The sequence below is a fragment of the Neodiprion fabricii genome, chromosome 5 (assembly GCF_021155785.1).
Source record: "Neodiprion fabricii isolate iyNeoFabr1 chromosome 5, iyNeoFabr1.1, whole genome shotgun sequence".
Classification (NCBI taxonomy): Eukaryota; Metazoa; Arthropoda; class Insecta; order Hymenoptera; family Diprionidae; genus Neodiprion; species Neodiprion fabricii.
Window position 1 is genome coordinate 25386277 of NC_060243.1, and position 18610 is coordinate 25404886.

Consider the following 18610-nt stretch of genomic DNA (forward strand, 5'->3'; position numbering starts at 1 on the left):
TACTACAATGAACATTAGGAAAATGTTTTGAGACAATAATGCGTATATTATACGATGAAAAAGGGTTACAAATATTCAGAAGCGAATTGACAACGATGCGTAATTTCAAACGCCCAGACGTATTTATATAACGTCATAAAGTAGAGGTGTACTAGCTGTATATCGCACATTATATAGTATGGTGGAAGATCGTCTACACTCGAATGCCAAAGACCCGTTGAAACTGTTGTGCACAGTTGACACAGTCGACAAACGAAAATGTACGTTTTGGAATATTTTCTCGAGGCTAGACAGGTTACAAAAATCCAAGAATTTTCAACATTCCGTACAAGGAATGCAACGACATTATTGTGGCCGTCAGACCCTCAGGTAGTGCTCCCTGACGCGCAAGGGTCACGGCAAATTCGTCCAATTTTGGTAGCATGAAGTTCTTCGTGAGCTTCCAGCCCTCAACCAACGCAGCTTCACTTATGTTCGACACTATCCGGCCTGCGAGGTTCATCAAAGGACGTTGGATCGCAGTTATAATTCTGATTATCCCCATATGTCCCCAGGCCAGTAGGCGACAGAACAGAACCAACGGCATTCTGAGGATGCTGACAAGTATACCGCGGTGGTTGTCGTGGCCTGAAAACAACGTTTTATTCGTCAGTATCTGCTCTTTTCGTTTATGACACAGTATCGAGTAATCAGCGCCCACGATCATATTACCCTCATCGTTATTGCTCGTCGTCTGCAGCTTGTTGGTACTCGTATTAAGAGCGACGGATCGATTGTCCCCGGCATAGGAACTGGTTCTATGATCAGCAGAGACTTTCGGAAATATACAGTGGATTGTCAGAAAAATGCCGAGCAAAATTAGCCCCCTTCTCGACATCGTTGCGACTAGGGGCGAGTCACTTCTGCTGCAGGAGAGTGGAAACCGATGATTACAAGCCGATGGCAATCCCCTCTCTTGTGGCAAAAGATACCCTTCGCAATTACGTTAACTATTCAGACTGGTATACTGGTCGCATATGCACGCTGCATTTGCTATGAAAGTGACAAAATGGCGTCGACTGTGACGTATTGGTTGACGGTATGATATGCTAAATCGACAACTAACTCATGGCAGGATTAAGAGAAGAACCAGCGGATGGCGATTCTGTATTTTTCAATAGTTCGTGATGGCAATTTAGTGACTTATATGGATGTCAGCTATTCACATCACATAGGGGAAGAAGGTCTACAAACACAGTGGTATACATTTTTTTTACAGTAAGAAGCTTGATTTATTCACCAGCAAGGGATTCACCAGCAAGGCTGCTACCAGAAAATAAAGTTATGGAACAAGGCTGCAAGTCGAAAACTCGTCAGTTATTCTATACGGAAATTGATATTGGCACACTTTGATGAGTACAAGTGTCATTGTCTGCTCAAATTTACTGTCAACGTTATGTACCGCAAGTGGATTGATGCATAATCGGCAAGATGCGATACTTGCAATATAGGTAATTGGTACGATTATTCGGCATAATTATCTGCATATTCGTACGATAATATCAAAAAATAGCCACGGACGTAGCTCATATCAATTTCGAAGGCGAATCAATCGTTGTGTTACACACTATCCACGCATAGTTAATTGTGTTTCGTAAAAGCTGCACAACAATGTCTAATTAACTCGTGAATAATTCACGCGTCGCGAGTGATAAGTCGAACGACCAAGGTCGTGTTCCACGCAATTTACTTGTGGCTTGTAAATTGTAAACAATAAGTCATGCGGCAGTCACACGTGAAATTTTGGTAATTTGAATAGTTTCAATAAACTAAACAAAAGTATAGTTCTTACGTAGTTGTATAATGTACGAACCAACATAAGTAACGCAAGGAATGATGACATTCAATACGTACGTTGTATTAGTAAGCCCAAGGTACACAAGCCTTTGGAGAGTCAAAAGTTTGATCATACTCGTATTTCAAGATTGAACGGTATCGAATTCTGCGGCTGGGAATTCAGTCGAGCATTTCGGAGGAACTTGCAAAAACTCTATGCGTAAATTATACGTTCTTGAAAACGAAAATTAAGCGATCGGCCTTGTTTGCGCCTACCGACATAAGTTGGCGCGTTGTTACAACTATGATCAATAAAAGGGAGAAAAAAACTTGTGTACACACTGAAAAAAATACCTGATATGACTAATTGGTATACTCTGTACATACATGGCATTCGCTTAAATTTAACGTTACATCTTCGTGTCGTACGAATATCTACAAGCTGATAACACAAGCCGAAGCGACGAAAAGGGGAGCTGGAACGTTTCAATATTTTTCCGGATTATATAAATTTTTTGGTGTTTCATGTTACAATTACAAAACTCTCTACCAGCGAATGGATTGTCATTTAAAACTGAATTATTCATTCAACGAAATACATATTATTTTCCATCGAATTAGTCGAACAACTTAGCCTCGAGAGTAGCTGTAATATTTTATTTCCACGGTGAAATGGAGTGTGAAATTACGCCAATTAAAATCTGACTGTTTCCAGTAATAGGACAAATGAAGATGGGATACTACATCTAAGTTCTTATTGTACGTTGCATAATTACCAGCGCATTATTTATGAACATTAAAAATGCCCAATTTACATTCTGCGTGTGTATTACATGCGACTGTCTGTACAATTATTGATCCTCTCGTCTGTTAAATATTCGCATACAATGTAAAGGAAGTAATTCACCAAAGTTCCGAAGTAAGTTAACAGGCATCCGGTATCTCGTTAGCCTATAAATATGCGCAAGAAATTTCAATCGGTACAATGGACCACACGGTGCAGGGTAATGTCTGCCCTATAAAGGATTTCATGAAAAAATTTGCCAGCCACAAAATCGAGCCGACACTCCACCAGCTGTTGGACTCCGTCATACCTGTTTTATCGTTGTCAATGCCGACTGAATTTGGTTCATTAGAATTACCTGTGGAATTTCAAAGCATGATATATGCGAAGCACTGCACAGTTTCGTTAAAACTCGTGAGTTAACATCTCTGTATTGATAAAGCACTTACCATCTGCCTCGCAAATACTTGCGAACACGAGGATCGAGATCACCGTGACTCCTACGAAGATGCGATACAAGTTACTCGCCATTCTCAGTTTAACCATCCAGGATAATTCCTCGACAAAGTGACAAAGTAGAAACTGAACACCTAGTGCGTGTCCTCGAACCCGTCACACTTTTTATATACTTGGCAACTGCTGATGTCTGCACGCATACGTTGTAATTGGGGGCGTAATGGTTGTGCCGACATTACGTACACCTTATGTTTAGAATTGTGTTTTCTTATCAGCCACGATGCGCGAATATTCAGATGCAGTTCGATTTCACCAGCTTTACGGGCCTTGGGCCACATGAGTTTGACCCGTAAGTTCGCATGATTTTATTAAATATTTTTAGCTCTTGATATAACACGCGTATCGAGAAATTTTTCTGAAACTCAATTTTAACGCAGTTTTATCACGCCACTGTGTGACTCAAGTTTCTATACACCTTTACAACGATAAAAAAGATATCACATTTGTAATTTGATGTATTCCCATTACCTGACTACGACATTATATAAGCGTAATTTTTCACTGACTCAAGGGGTGTGAAGCTGCTTTCACTACTCGTATCGATGCATGTGTTAGGAAGATTTGGACATACTGATATTTTCCTACGGGGAAACAGCGTATCAAAAGGAAGAAGAAGCAGGAGTTATAAGAGGATAGTTCACACAATTGTCATTATCGCGTGAGAATCGCCTGATTCTTATTTGATTTTTAATCCAATTGACATTTATATTCAAGATTCAACTGCATGTTTTCTTTTCGCATGACTGCGAAACGAACAAATTATACGTGATCGTCATTTCCATTAAGCTTGTCCTGCTCTTCTCGTCATTTTCGTAGTGTGGTTAATTATAAGACGTACGTGGGTACGTATATAAAAGTGAAGACGGCCATTATAATTTCTCCGCAGCTTGGCGAGCCTCGGCCATGTAGAACCTGCCGAGATCGCTCAGATCGGCGGTTTCCTCTAAGAGCCAATCGCGGTAGTAGAATACTCGTGCAAAGCCATCCGGTAAGCCGTTGGCGCAGAGATTTGCCCACGACACAACTCCAGCCAATTCTCGGTTACAGACGAGAGGACCGCCAGAATCACCCTACGGAACACATGTCGTATTTTTCACGATATTTCAAATAAATTGTGCGATTATCGTTTAAACGATGTTGCATTATGGATATTTCTGCCATTGACCGACTAATTTAAACGACAAGCGAAGCGTTGGGTGGAAAAAAACTTTGGACGGAAATATTTGTCACATTACCAGTGGTATAAATAACTGACCACGGCTGCCAGTTTTTCGTAATCGAGCCAACAATTTAGTGACAATTGACTTTTAAAATAGAAACTGCAAAAGAATAACAAGGCGAAAATATATTTTACAAGCAGATATGTGTATGCATGGAAATCGTGAAATTCTCCATAGTTATTTTGAACCCTTGATAAAGTATAGCTTTGGATATACCGTTTTCCTACAGGTGTTTATCGTTTCGAAAAGTTTTTATCATTCGCTTCGAAGAACGTTTATTGCAACGTGAATTGTACGTACATACATGTCCATTAATTCCTGTGATTTAGAACTGTTGGCATAGATTACGTGCAGCACGCACACCTATGCTAATATACACATTTTCTCTGTAACAGATTGTTAAAGCAAAAATAATACATCGGGTCATTAACAACCGTGCCAATAATGTTTTTTCCGTCATGCGAGTGTAGAAATTATCGCTGTTGAGTAATTTAAGCAAGGGTTACGTCCTGCATGCAGGGCTGATTGCTTTCCAAATAATAATCGTGAGATACATGAAAGATAAAAAATGTAGGCCATTATTCAAATTTAACTCTTGTCTTTCGTTCTTGTTTCACGGAAATAACACGGTAAAGGTACATCTAACAATAAAATTACTTCCGTTTGCACGCTCATCCCTGCAGCGATCATTGTCAACATTTTGTGTGATTGGTTGTTCGGAGTGTATATGTATAAGTTATGTAGGCAAATCTAACCGCAATACTAGGCCCTCGAGGGGCGGCTGGCTGCAGCCTCGGCTGCATAGAATCTGCCCAGGTCGCTCAGATCGGCGATGTTTTCGTTGACCCAGTCACGGAAGGCATAAACCCGGGCGAATCCGTCCGGTAAACCGTTGGCGCAGGGGTTTCCCCACGAGACGACACCCGCCAATTCTCCGTTACATACGAGCGGACCTCCGGAGTCGCCCTGCAGCATTTTATTCGACATTGTCAGGTACGCGTCAGCCTTTTTATCCAATGATGCGTATCCTCTTATTTTTAACAGATTCGAGGCATAGTCTACAGGGTCAATGATATCGAATCGTACCCCCTTAAACCCACCACAATTCCTAGGCTCTTACGAAAGATACGAATGCACGAATTAATCCACTTCAAACTTTGGACACTTGAGCAGCCCTGGTCAATAATTATACCTATACGTTGCGAGACTCGATTCCTCTTGTGAGAAACCTTTCGCCTGGTGGCGAGCGCGGAACTGTTCTATTAATTGACGGATCAATGATTTGTTTTACTGCCAATAAACCGTGATCACTGAACGTTGTGGAAGTAGTGTCAATCGGAAATAGGTTTTTTTGAAACCGCACTTCTATTTATAGGTATGAGGATCCATTGAAGAACGTTGTTTTTCCACTCGATACAACGCTTCGCTTTCTATCAAATTATAATTCACATGTATGGAATGCGCGAGGTATTTTACACGCATGAATTTAAAGAGACGCTATTGCGTTCAAGGTACGGAATGATTACCTAAACATTTATGATACATTCGTATGATAAGTAAAGCGAGTATTACGACGAAAGTTTGAAACCACGATGACAACGAATGATCTAGTCCTATTTATGTTCCAAGTATGACGCATTGTATAGTCAACGGTATAAGCTTACACATGCATTTACACCTATAAATACTCACACTGCACACGCCGTTCCCTCTCACGCCACCCACGCACAGAGTGGAGTTGAATATCATCGAAGATGCCCAGTACTGGATGCATGTATCGCGAGTCATAGTAGCCATTACTCCGGACTGCAGTTGACTCGGCAAGGTGTTAGAAGGCATCTGAAAGATGTTTCTAACTTGTGAAAAAAAAAATCAGTAAATCCTACACGATATGCCGAAGCAAATTCATCTCGATCGATTCAAACTCAAATCAAATACTTGAGATGAATAAATCTGCTCCGAATCAATCGGATCAATTTCTCAAATTTGTAATTCATCGAATACAGTTTTGGTTATTGGCATTTTCATCGGCCGTTAGCCAGCTTACGTGGTGTCGACCCCACCCGGAAATGTCGCAATCCTGAACGTCGACATCGGCACTTGCGATGGGTATCGGTTGTTCGGTAGCAGTGTACGGAATTGGTGTAGCGAGTTTCAATACTGCAATGTCATTTTCCCAAGTGTTGCTGGGATCGTACTCGGGATGTATTCGCACTTCCGACAATTGCGTAACCCGTCCTCCGAAAACGTTGCTCAAGTGGCCTGTAACGACGAATCTTGCGCTCGGATCGACCGCCTCTGGAACATTGCTGCAAAAGCAACAATCAGTTTTTCACTTTCCGACATGCTTATTTGTACTGCGGTATATTTCCGGTTGAATGATCCAAGGTCGCATGGCACCGACAAATTAGATTTATAATTATCGTAGCACTTTTTGCACGTCAACGATTTCGAACTCGCATTTTTTTCGTGAAAATTAATTATACGTCAACTAACTTGGCGACGCAGTGAGCAGCGGTGACGCAGTGTTCGGGTGTTACAAGGGCTGCTCCGCAAGTATGGGCAAAGCTAGTGCCCACGCGTAGAGACACCTTTGGACATACCGTAATTGATTATTGCTGTTGAAATAAGTAACGGGTGATTTTTTAACCGAATGGTAATTACCATGTACGGATATCTTCCATACTCCGCAACATCCGCGTTGACGAGACGGTTTTCCGGTCTGGCTGTAACAATCAGGCAAGACGTTTGTCTAACAACGTATAATTTCAACAATAATTGCCAATAATTCGTTATCGCATGATAGGAGCACTTGGGATTGGAGCGGGCATCTGATAATCTAATATTTTACATAATTACACATCAAAATAACTTTAAGTATAAGAAAATTTTAACGCACCCGATGAAACGGCCAGGGTGGCAACGCCGATGACAAAAATGAGCACAAACCGCGACATCGTCGTAAAATTTGTGCGCGAAATATGTTTCGACATTAGGATATATAGCCTCGGTGTATTAGTTATCGTATAGATAGAGAATTCCATTCGTCTTAATTAGGAATCCTAGGTGACTAGAGAAAAACGAGAATTAAGTATCTAATGGACAGTCGGCGGGAGAATTTCTTCCGATAATACCAGACTAGCCGCGACGGCGATGATCGAGGTGCCGATGGCGAAGATAAGGACATGATATCGGGTGGTTAGAAGCTTACGAATGCGGGTCAACCTTGATTTCATTCGCATGTAAATACAGGCTGTATTGCGAAACTCCATTACGTACACCATCGATACGTTCGCAAGGGAGTGTTATCACTTCCGTAATTGTCAATAAACTTTTGGACTTCTAATTCTGTCCAAGCGGCACGCAATTATTGTACCAGGAATAATCATAAAGATATATTCCTACATGGATTAATCTACGAACGGATTACTTGTAACCGGAATTGCGACACGATCACGTGTTATGTCCACATTAAATATAAATGCACTTTGGCCTACATCACTGAATGGTTATTATCAGATTACAGATCCAGTAATGGATTGGTACAGGCGTTATAGTAGCAGAAATAACGTTCGTTGTCCGTTACTTGCTAATATGTCGTATAAACCTGCATACGAGTGGTCCACAGTTCACCCCGTTAGATATACTCGAATTTAATCACTTCCCGATATGTCACATGCATACTATAAAACGTCGGCGCTAATGAACAGTGATAATTATAAACACACCTGGAATGTGCTCAAAAATTTTTAAATGCAAGTAATTTCGTTGTGACTCTGATGCTGTGATCTATTTTTAATGCCACTAACGAAAAATTTCGCTAAATATTCCGATAAAAAATTAAATGGGTGAACATTCGCTCGAAATTTAACCATTTTTGGGTCGGATCAATTTGTGATGTTATACATTTGGCCATTTTTTCTGTTACTTTCGCATTATACTCTGGTTTTCTGCCAATTTACCGAGCGATTGTATCGCTATATGTGCAAATTGACTTACCGCTGGTTTGATTTGGGTTTATCGATTCATAAAGCAAATAATTCATCCGAGAAAATCATTCGCCTATAATACGGTCTAACGTGTTTCTGCCTTCCACAAGGGTTCTCCAGTGTCTTTTGCAATTCACGTGTAAAGATGTATCAGGCTTACACGGCACGTATCAGCTCTTTATGTTCCAGGTAAAAAGATGGATCTACGTGGAAGATTCTGACCGGAATCTTGTCAAAGAGTTGTTATAACTTGTACAGCAAACATTTTGCGTCCAAAGTGCGGGTGACTACCGATTGTCAATGAGAACCGCTAACACTCACGTTTTCGATATGTTTACGCAGGCAAGAGAGGTAAGCAATCAGCTTTACGACGAGGAAACGAGCAATTTCACAGTGAACATTTGCCTTTTGTCGTCATCTCGCAAACCATGAAACCAATTGGTGTTCAATGATCGGCAAGTAAGAATAAGTAAATTGGGTACACATCGCTGAACCACATCGCTCAGTTCGCCTGGAATAGAAAACGGGATTAGTACCTATTGAAAAAAGAAGAGAACTGGATGGGTGGAAACTAAGAGAAAAACTGAAATGCTAGCGTTCGCCCGTGTCCTGTTAGGAACGATGTCGGGCTTCTTCGTCCTAATCCTGGTCACAGTAAGTTTAGGCCCGCACATTGCGAGCGGTCAATTAATCAGACCAAACCACGTCTACCAAAGTATGATATCTGGCGTGCACGACTACTTCAACAACACGTGCATCATACTGCTGCACGCGACGATTGATCCAATGGAAACGAAAGGTGAAAAATGCGAGAATCGTCAATTTTCGATACACATGCCTATATGAACAGTAATTCGTATTTTCAGGAACGAAAAACACCGTACTTTTGCGAAATCTTCAGTTGTACCTTTCCCGTGAACGACAGACGCGAACAGCGATCATGGACCTCGGTACCTTCACTACAAAAGTAATTATTCCGTTGTAATAAAGATACACGCGTTTGCGAGATGGACGTAATGATACGTGATCGTATTCTTTTAAATTTCAGGTCGGTCGATCATACTTTAACATCAAACGACCACTGTTCGTCATTCTGAATGATCAAGGGAACGTACAACACCTTCTGACAAATGTAAATGCCATCAAGTTTCGTCATAAGCCTCAGTTTAATGTATAAGGGGCATTCCATGGTATCTCGATCAAGATTCTGAGTCGATGTATCGGTCTGGCTTTATAATTTTTTCTGTGAAAGTACATGGCGAAAAACGTGATCGCAATTTTTTCACAATCTTTCGACCCAGCGTATCTGAAGTATAATTTAAAAACTTGAAAATAACCACCAAAATTCTAAAATCAGAAAACAGTTATAAAAATCTTATAAAATATGTACAAAATTTTGACACCTGTTAGAAGATGAAGATTTCATAAATTGAAAATATAAATAAGAAATATAAAAAATAAAATTAATATTATTATTGGATTGCTTTTTTGACATAAGAATCAACACAAAAGCTTATTATAATATGGGCCGAAAAACGTCTTGTACTTTCGCACCAAAAATTATCAAGCCAATCTGAAGCAACGACTTAGAATCTAGATGTCATGAAATGTCCCACAAGAAAACTCTTATCCAAAGTTTTCTTACGCCGGTTCTAGAATCCTGAGTCCTTTTTGCACCTTCTTTTCCAAGTATAATATTGTAAACACACGCATCAATGCATGTTCAAATAAAATGTGTGTGCGTAGGTATTCATGCGGTATAGTATATATAACAGCAGGTATCTACGTGGATAACTATGGCCTACCCGACGTGGATGATATTCTTGAGCGAAGGCTCCACAGCGAGTGATTTCTTCTCTCGCATGGACATACCGTTTGACTGCGAATTCCTGGTCTCGGAAAGTAACGGAACGATGGAAGTAATTACGGAGGTGTATCGCGTCTCTCCGGGGGATGTGCTACGGAATTTGTCCTTTGGAACTTGGAGCCCTACTGACGGTGTCAGGACAACGAGGCTGACCTTTTATCAACGAAGGAGCAATCTCTTCGGAAAGAAACTACGCGTCACCTCAATAGAGGTATTCCGATATGGAATGTATCAGATCTGTTATCGGTTTAAAATGATTAGCCCGCGATAACCGGGGATTATGCACCGTGATGACGAATGTCATGATCACCGTACAAAAAGAATTTGTAGTTTTTTGTATCTCACAGAACTCTTCTTCGGTAGCATGAAGATTTCGTCGCTTCAGAATGCTTTTCTGAAATGTTTTCAAAATCAAATCAACTTTCCAATGCCTTCGAAGTTTCTATCCAACTCTTGTTAAAACTCAGACTCTGAAGAAATCGACCTTACGATAAAAGAGGCAATATATTTCAGAAGTAGGAAATGAATATATCGTACAGGGTTTTTTGTCAGACACTAATGGCAACGTGGCACAGCACTCTCGCGTCACATAAGCATACTATTCGTATAATGTCGGGACGGTATATGGTACTGGATAATTGCAGAATCCACCGATGTCAACGATCCTAACCGATGAACAGGGTGACATGATTGGAGTTGGCGGGTTGTTTGGCCGGATCCTGGAAATACTTCAAGAAAAAATGAATTGCACGTAAGATATGCGTGACTATATATTATTCTGAATCTTGAACACATAATCGTTTAAGATGTTGGAAACTCACTCACGTAATTCGTCGTGAAATTAGCTAGGTTGAACCTTCGTCACCAGATTTATCGTCAGATTTTGTAGTCTCACAATCGTTGTCCAGATTTTTTCTTTCTTGGCGCTTTCTCAATTCCTCCAGTTGTTTTGCAGTTTCTCTCTTGAAATAACGATCTTGGCTTGCCGAGCCCCTTTCTTCAAAAATCTCAGTCTTCGTTCCATCGCCTTTCCTTCTTTTCCGTTCTGAAAATAACCTCTGCCCTCGACATGTTCTAACCATTCGCGACAATCCACGTCGAATCATTTATGAACGCTACAAGACTGATTCACCACGTAATTTTTTCGTTAAGAATCTGTACGGTCCACCCCGGCATATTTTCTTTTGTATGTAGACCAAACTATGAGTCCTGCAGGTGGAAAAAATGTTGATCAATATTGCCAAATATAAAACGGGCCGTGGCCACTAACAGCCACAACTAATTCACGCCTTTGTGCAGATTCGTTTGTTTCTTTCTCCTGCTTTTCCTTTACCGAACGGGAATTTTCGTTTCAACAGGTTCGAATACATCGAGTGTGACTCGTGGGGTTCGATATCCCCGAATGGAACCTGGAATGGGATGCTTGCTTTGTTGAATGAAAGAAAGGCCGATCTGGCCGCCAGTGAATTAGTGATGACCAGCTCACGAACACAGATCGTTGATTTCACGATACCAATTGTATCCTCCAGGTAAGCTATACAGCCAAACAAAGCTGCGTCAAACATCCTCTATTGGATGATTAGAAATGGTGATACTCTACCGGTGCATGCAGATTCCGTACCTACATCCAAAGACCATCGTTTGCATTTGTCAAGTGGCGAGGCTACACAGCACCCTTTTCAAAGAACATCTGGATGACCGCTGTATCGCTGATAATACTTTCCAGCATCATCATCGTTTGGATGGAATATGCCGAATCGTGTTTGAAGCGTCATAGAAATTTCATTAATTCAAGGTTAATGGAGACCATTTTGGCGGTTTTTGGAGCTTTTTGCGGCCAAGGTTGTATCCCTCATTCACGTTCTGTGCGCAGGGTGCGTTATTCTGTGCCGAATTGCTTGGATTGCTGTGCGTACTGCGAACGACAGGAAATATCAATAGCTATAAACCTTGCTTCACTCCAGTTTACTGATTTCAGGACGTACATCGATTCTATTTCTTGTTGGTCCGAACTACAGCTTGCTAACGAAAACCTGTGAAAAATGGACACAAGCATTCCAGCGCGAATAATACCGACGCACAGGACTATTAGCATGACGCTAACAACAAGCGCACAATTAAAACAAGGGTGTTTTTTAACTTGCCTCAGGCATAATGCCCTCCCCATTGACAACTGCGAGGACCATTCACCTGGCGATTCACCTGACAGCAGTCATTCTATTAGCCGCCTACTCCGGAGCTCTGGTCAGTTTCTTAGCCGTCCAAATGTTCACGATGCCGTTCACGACGATGGAAGGTCTGTTAGAAGACGGTACCTACAAATTCGGAGTTGTCTCCAGTTCGGCGGAGTACAATTTGTTCAGCGTAATGCCCACATATTGGAAATTTTCAAAATTATCCAAAAGCGATCAAAAGTTCGTTCAATAACAGCACAGGCCTGTTATACCTACACTTTAATTTTTCCACCAGAATACATCGGACTTGGTGCTACGAGCGCTGTTTGAAGAGAGAATGGAGTCGGACAGACAGTTACCGCGAAATTACCTCGAGGGGTTACGACGTGTCTGTGAAGAAAATAAGTACGGTTTCATGATTACGGACACCATGGTCGAGGCACTCGAGAACCGAGTCGACTGCATAATTGAAGCACTCGAAACTATGCTGCAAACTTCTTTAGCCATGGCTGTGACGAAGAACAGCCCCTATCGAGGGATCGTCAACGCTAAGTAAGTCTTTTTACGGATAACATATGCAAGCACAAAATCGAGTTAAACAATCATTACACCTACAGCATTCTAATGATGAGGGACAGCGGTATTCTGAAACGCATATTCAAGGCCGAGTGGCCGGTTAAATTCACCAAGGTATACCAAATACGATTAGGGTGAGACTTAACAGCGAGACTCTTGCGATTCATCGGATAGCATTTTCCTTAATGGTCGATCCAATGTTGGGTATTGATTGTTTTTTTACACAGGCTAAGCAGCAGTGGAGTTCTGTGGAATTTGGGGATATCGTTCCGCTGATTCTCGTCCTTGTCTGCGGTATTATTCTTGGGAGTATTTTTGTTTGCGCTGAGAGATTTATTACCTGGCAAACTGCACACTTCAGATTCGGTAACGGGATATACCGCACCGAAGTTAAGAGTGTTAATTGATTATATCAAATATTGTATGAAAATAAATATTTTGAACGAGCTAGTTATGGTATCATTGTATTACAGATGTCCTTGTGTTATAAATAAATATGTTTCGATTCTAAATTCTTTGTTTTATTTCATTGTCAACCACTATCGTACAAAATCGATCAATATTTCCTTAAGCTGGCGGCAATGTTACTCATAAAATCCGAAATTTGAAAAAACACTGTTTGGTACTGTTTTGAAAGCAACTGCAACGGAGAGACAGACTAATTGTAAGGCATTATCTTAGATCATGCAATTTCGGCAATAGGTGGCCATTTGTCTACAAACTAGAACCTTTTTTGTTCGATTTTAAAACTAACCGCCTCGACGATGACCGAATAATCACAGTACAGTGCAATCAATTGTGGACGTTCGCAGTGTTGTATCTTCTTTTACATCAACGCCTCGCAACTTTCCTCGCAAAAAACAGAAATGAGACGATGAAAAGATGATGAGAAAACATGCGACGTGAGAAATGATTTCATTTAATCTTCAATTACGTATAACGATGATCCCGTCGACAATGCGAGATACTCCCGATTAGGATTCATCAGAATCGAAATCTAAAATCCTATTAGAAACAATCTCAACATCTACATTGCTCGGCATTTATACCAGTATATAACGTATAAATTCGAATCCAACCAGAAAGTAAACTTTCTCGTGGATTTAAAATCGGGCTTTCGTTCCTGTCCCTGTCAAAGTGACGCTGAATTATGTGTACGTAAAAAGTACCTACATCGTATGTAGTATGAAACGGTACATGAATTATATTTTCCCTAGCGTGCTTGATACGTTATCAAAACCAATTCTTTTTGGAAAGACTTGAAAAAAAAATATTTATGAACGAATAATTATGTTTCAACTACTTCAGTTATCTAGACATCACAGGTGCAGTATTATCGTTTGGTATTATCTGCACGCTTTCGCCATCGTCGTCAATGACGAATTTCGCATCCTTGTAGTGCATCAAGTTCCGACTTCTCTGAATTTTCCACGCCGAATACCCGGCTTTGTAGAAGGGTGGAAGAGGCTCAAAACCCCCGTCTCGAGCCAAGCCGTCGTTGTATTCCCACTGATTGTCCGCAAGCCGATGCGCGCGTCGTTTCAACGGTGACTTGCACAACGCGTCCTGAAGCATGATATCCTTCGAGGGTAGACGCACGTTACCTTTCAGCGAGGCGATGAAGTATTGTACCTCAAACAAAGAAAGAATTTTCTAAAACAAAATACCAAAAGACAACGCTAAATGAATTTTTCTCATTTCTGTAAAAATTTCTTTACGGAATTCCTGTTTGTTTTTTTTTCTTGTTTCGTTTGTTTGTTTGTTGACCTTTCTTTTCTGCAACTGTCTCCATTATCCTAAAACCGGATTTCATCTGCTTCTCGGACAAATCTTGATTTGTTCCAAATTATATAGGGTATGTGTAAACGTCATCAATGAATTATAAATATTCTGCACTTACTTGTATATGAAACATTGGAAACGGCACAACAACGAGTGGTATCCCGACAAAGCACATCGTTGGATGTTCGACGTTTATCATGTGCCTGTAAAGGGGGTGAACGTAATTATCGTCAACTGTAATTCCGCAGGTCTCGTCGAGGAAAGGAAAACTGTACTTGTACCCCGTACAGTACAGGAATGCATCTGCGAACAGGCTTGTCCCATCTTTGAGGATGAATCGATTGCCTTCCACCCCGGTTACGCCCATCACCTCGGTCATGTTCGCCGGTAGAGCCGAAATCAGTCTATAAGTAGAATTGGAATTTCGAGCAATTCTTTCATTACGTGAATTTATTACGTTATTATGCGAGGCTTCGTGTCAAGTAATTATTTATACCAGCCGAGAGGAGATTAATGATAATTTAATTCAATTTGCATTTAACAAAAAGCAGCGTTTCGTACACAAATTTTATGGAAATATATACGAAGATTGTTTAGAAAATTTCTTCAGCTGAGAATACATGTATTAATTAATAAAGTATGGTAAAATTATTGAAGTGCAAATTTATGACAAACAATTAAAGGTATGAACTTTATCATGAGAATGTTTGTTATTCATTTCACCTGCAATTGCGGAGCAGCGAAGACAGTACATTTTTTTTAATTTTTTTTTTTTTGTCAAATATCTTTATTTACATCGTTAGATGATTGGATTAGAAGTTTGTCATCTTCATTAAAAAGCCCACAGTATCGATTACACGTAGTAAATGAACTTACCTAGGATTGTTGTGGCTAAGATATACGTGGCGAGCGTATCCCGTCAGTTCAATTCCAATATCAGCGCCAGAAGAAGCTGCTCCCAAGACAAGGACGGTTTTACCAGTGAACGGATGTGGTTTGCGATAATCGTGGCTATGCATTACTATGCCAGGAAATCGTTGAATCCCGGGTATAGGCGGAACGTTCGGTTCAAAAAAGTGACTGCGTGACAAAGAAAATTTAAGTTGTAGTCGTGTCAAACGGAGCAATTATGAAAGTACAGTGCAATATACTGAGATTTTCAACTGGTAAACCAGAAGCGATTATGTAACATCAAATTTCAATTATTTCGAACAACGATCACAGGAAAATTTAGACGTATGAATTCTGAGTAAAGCCGATTTCTTTCCAACGCAAAATCTTTTAAAATCGGAATTGCACGATATGTTTAGATTTATTACTTTTTGGTGACTATTAACAATTTGGTCTACGCGTACCCGTTGCAGCAAAATACAGCATCGAATTCTCTTTCCACTATGGTACGGTTTAGGACATCCTTTATTTTTATTTTCCAAATTCGACGATTAGCTACTGATGAAGTAACCAAGGTTGCAGGATCGGTAGACCGAACACTGCATATGGGTTGTACAGTCTCAACGCTGGTGTTGAACTGAAATTACGAAAGCGAAAACGTAGGCATTAGATGATTTATTTTCATGCGTAGGGCCTCGCACCAAAAATCATTAGCAAAAGGTACAGAGTTTGATTTTTAAATAAGTATTTTTATCTTTCTTAATACTCTCAAAAAGTATCTACATAGATACATGTAATAATTCGAATTACGCCGAAATTGGGGTAATGCAACGAACTGTAGGTACGGATTATAAGTAAACGGAATTGATTTTTTTTTTTCAATACGATAAATAATTGGTGCGAGTCTCATTACACATAATACAGATGAGTAAAATACGGGTACTTGTAGTACCGTAATATATTTACGAAGATCAAAATGATTTGTGTAATCTTCTAAATAAGATAAGACTTCGGAGTGCGAGATGCAGCTTTTCTCGCCGTTGCCCATCTTCCGCCAATCAGGAAAGTTCATTATTACGCTTGGCAAATTTGTTCTGTAAAGGTACAGAAAGACAGTAAAATATCACCAGTAATATAGCAAAAGTACAATCAAGTTTCAAAAATCATGTCCATATTCCAAATGCGGTTTTACAAAAATATTATTTTTTAACATTTTTATTTGCGCCTGATTTGATTCCAACTATGAGAAATTGTGACACGAATAGAAGTTTTTGTCCACAAGTCAGTATTCAGCATTTAAAAAACCTATCTGATTCAGTAACGATCCGATCCGTGACCCTAAAATATAATTAGTTGTTTATTTCTCTAAAAACTTATAATATTGAATAGGAATCATCGAGTATGTATCATGGTTCACCTGAGACTTTCGTACATGCTGGAGTGAATGGGAAGTTGATTCTTAGCGTCGACTCCGATGCTCTCGTTATAAACCCACGTGCCGCCAATGTGATCAGTCTGTTCGAATGCTTCAAATTCAAAAACCGCGGGCTCGGTCGCCAAGTGACGCAATGCGCAAAGGCCCGCAGCACCTGTGCCAATGACGCATACGCGTAATTTCCTCTCGGCTGCAGGCATCCCAACCAATTAACTCCTGAATACAGATGCCAGGAGAATCAGACAAGGTTTTTTTTTCACGGTGAATACTTTCTTAGGATCACCCTGTCACTCTACACTTTCGACGATAAGACAATAAATTGATTTTATACAAGTGTATAGCACAATGTACGTTATATTTACCCAGCAACAGTTAAAAACCACGCGACGAATATACGGCAAAAACAATATTGTGCACCAGTCCAAGAAGCAAGCTCGATATTGTGATGGGCGGAAAAACGAAACCACGGATTTCCGATGGAACACACTATGTGTGTATCGTATATAGCTCGTGCATACATAAAATAATCATATCTTTATATACTTCGTACATGATAAGACACATTGTTATCTGCGATAGTCATTATCAGTGCATCTGCTTTTGCCCACACCACAATGTTACAATGGCGTTGTTATGCTCGGTACGGGTTAATTAAAACCAGCACTTCCAGCAGCTATCTGTCACATACCTAATAAGTACAAAGCAGATCGTCGGATTTGAATTTTTCTAGTCACAAAACCGCGTGTATTCCCGCGCATTAATCAAGAAGAGATGGGCGTTGTTTTTATGCGAATTTATATTAACGTCTAGTTATGCTTAAGACACCGTAAATTTAGAATAACAAACATCGCAAATTAAAGTTTAAAATTGCTGTCACAGTACGCGTATATCATACGACGACTCATCAATTCGTTAAGAAAAAAAAAAAATCCCTTAACCTGGGTAATACTGGACAGATTAGATTAGATAATATCGGTAACTCAAATTCGCGATTACGATAAAATTCAAGCCTATTTCTTGTACTTTGTATTTCTTCGTACAACAATGGGATTCGTTGTCTGTTAATTCCGATGCTTCCGATACAATAGAGGATATATTCATCGGATAGCATTACACGTCGATAACGGAACTTCGTTCACAACGTTTTTCAGTTTTAGGGTAAAAGGAAAATTCTAGCGACGCGAGCCAGTATTTCGGTTCAAATGCCTATTGAATTGCGGAGAAAACGGTCGGGATATTATATGGTTGTGATTATAGTTTACAGAATAGGAATGCAGCCGAATAAGAATCTTCAACTCTGCATTCGATTATAAATGACAGTGCAACGCAATTCCAATGGATTTATATGTATGCGAAAAGAAGACAGAATTTTTCGATTTTATAAAGGAAGGATGCGCGTCGGTGTATTCGGTGTCTAACTAAAATTGAGACGAAATCGTTTAATAGCATTGAATTGTATGTTAATACTATATCCTAAGTAGCATACATATACATATGTATAATATTCAATTATATAATAATAATATACTATGAATTCATTCCTTTTCTTTCACTTCCTGTT

The 18610-nt window shown here is 40.0% G+C and overlaps 3 protein-coding genes across 15 annotated transcripts; 1 reads left to right on the forward strand and 2 right to left on the reverse strand.

Moving 5' to 3' along the window:
* Positions 1–100: 100 nt before the first annotated feature.
* LOC124183820 (chymotrypsin-1-like) lies at positions 101–7394 on the reverse strand. 7 transcript variants are annotated; one of them, XM_046572874.1, is made up of 9 exons: positions 7235–7393; positions 7000–7061; positions 6832–6926; positions 6383–6644; positions 6028–6174; positions 3049–4185; positions 1894–2957; positions 712–902; positions 101–627 (listed from the first exon to the last, which is right to left on the reverse strand). In XM_046572874.1, the coding sequence occupies exons 1-6, from the start codon at positions 7377–7379 to the stop codon at positions 3985–3987; spliced, it is 912 nt and encodes a 303-aa protein (XP_046428830.1). In that variant the 5' UTR covers positions 7380–7393; the 3' UTR covers positions 101–627; positions 712–902; positions 1894–2957; positions 3049–3984. The 7 variants fall into 7 exon arrangements, with proteins under 7 accessions (XP_046428830.1, XP_046428829.1, XP_046428828.1 ...); XM_046572873.1 differs by having other exon boundaries at positions 712–905; XM_046572872.1 differs by having other exon boundaries at positions 712–972.
* Positions 5226–13453, forward strand: LOC124183809 (probable glutamate receptor). Of its 6 annotated transcripts, XM_046572837.1 has the most exons (13): positions 5226–5328; positions 5711–5846; positions 8667–9123; positions 9191–9291; positions 9373–9456; positions 10100–10402; positions 10836–10942; positions 11550–11720; positions 11804–12033; positions 12341–12555; positions 12661–12917; positions 12983–13055; positions 13169–13453. In XM_046572837.1, the coding sequence occupies exons 3-13, from the start codon at positions 8913–8915 to the stop codon at positions 13346–13348; spliced, it is 1932 nt and encodes a 643-aa protein (XP_046428793.1). In that variant the 5' UTR covers positions 5226–5328; positions 5711–5846; positions 8667–8912; the 3' UTR covers positions 13349–13453. The 6 variants fall into 6 exon arrangements, with proteins under 6 accessions (XP_046428793.1, XP_046428794.1, XP_046428795.1 ...); XM_046572838.1 differs by lacking the exon at positions 5711–5846 and having other exon boundaries at positions 5249–5328; XM_046572836.1 differs by lacking the exons at positions 5226–5328; positions 5711–5846 and adding an exon at positions 7980–8513.
* LOC124183814 (flavin-containing monooxygenase FMO GS-OX-like 4) lies at positions 13359–17937 on the reverse strand. 2 transcript variants are annotated; one of them, XM_046572859.1, is made up of 7 exons: positions 17412–17937; positions 17032–17265; positions 16567–16708; positions 16079–16251; positions 15600–15803; positions 14842–15127; positions 13359–14573 (listed from the first exon to the last, which is right to left on the reverse strand). In XM_046572859.1, exons 2-7 carry the CDS (start codon positions 17247–17249, stop codon positions 14250–14252), a joined length of 1347 nt encoding a protein of 448 aa, XP_046428815.1. In that variant the 5' UTR covers positions 17250–17265; positions 17412–17937; the 3' UTR covers positions 13359–14249. The 2 variants fall into 2 exon arrangements, with proteins under 2 accessions (XP_046428815.1, XP_046428816.1); XM_046572860.1 differs by having other exon boundaries at positions 17032–17341.
* Between the last annotated feature and the right edge of the window lie 673 nt (positions 17938–18610).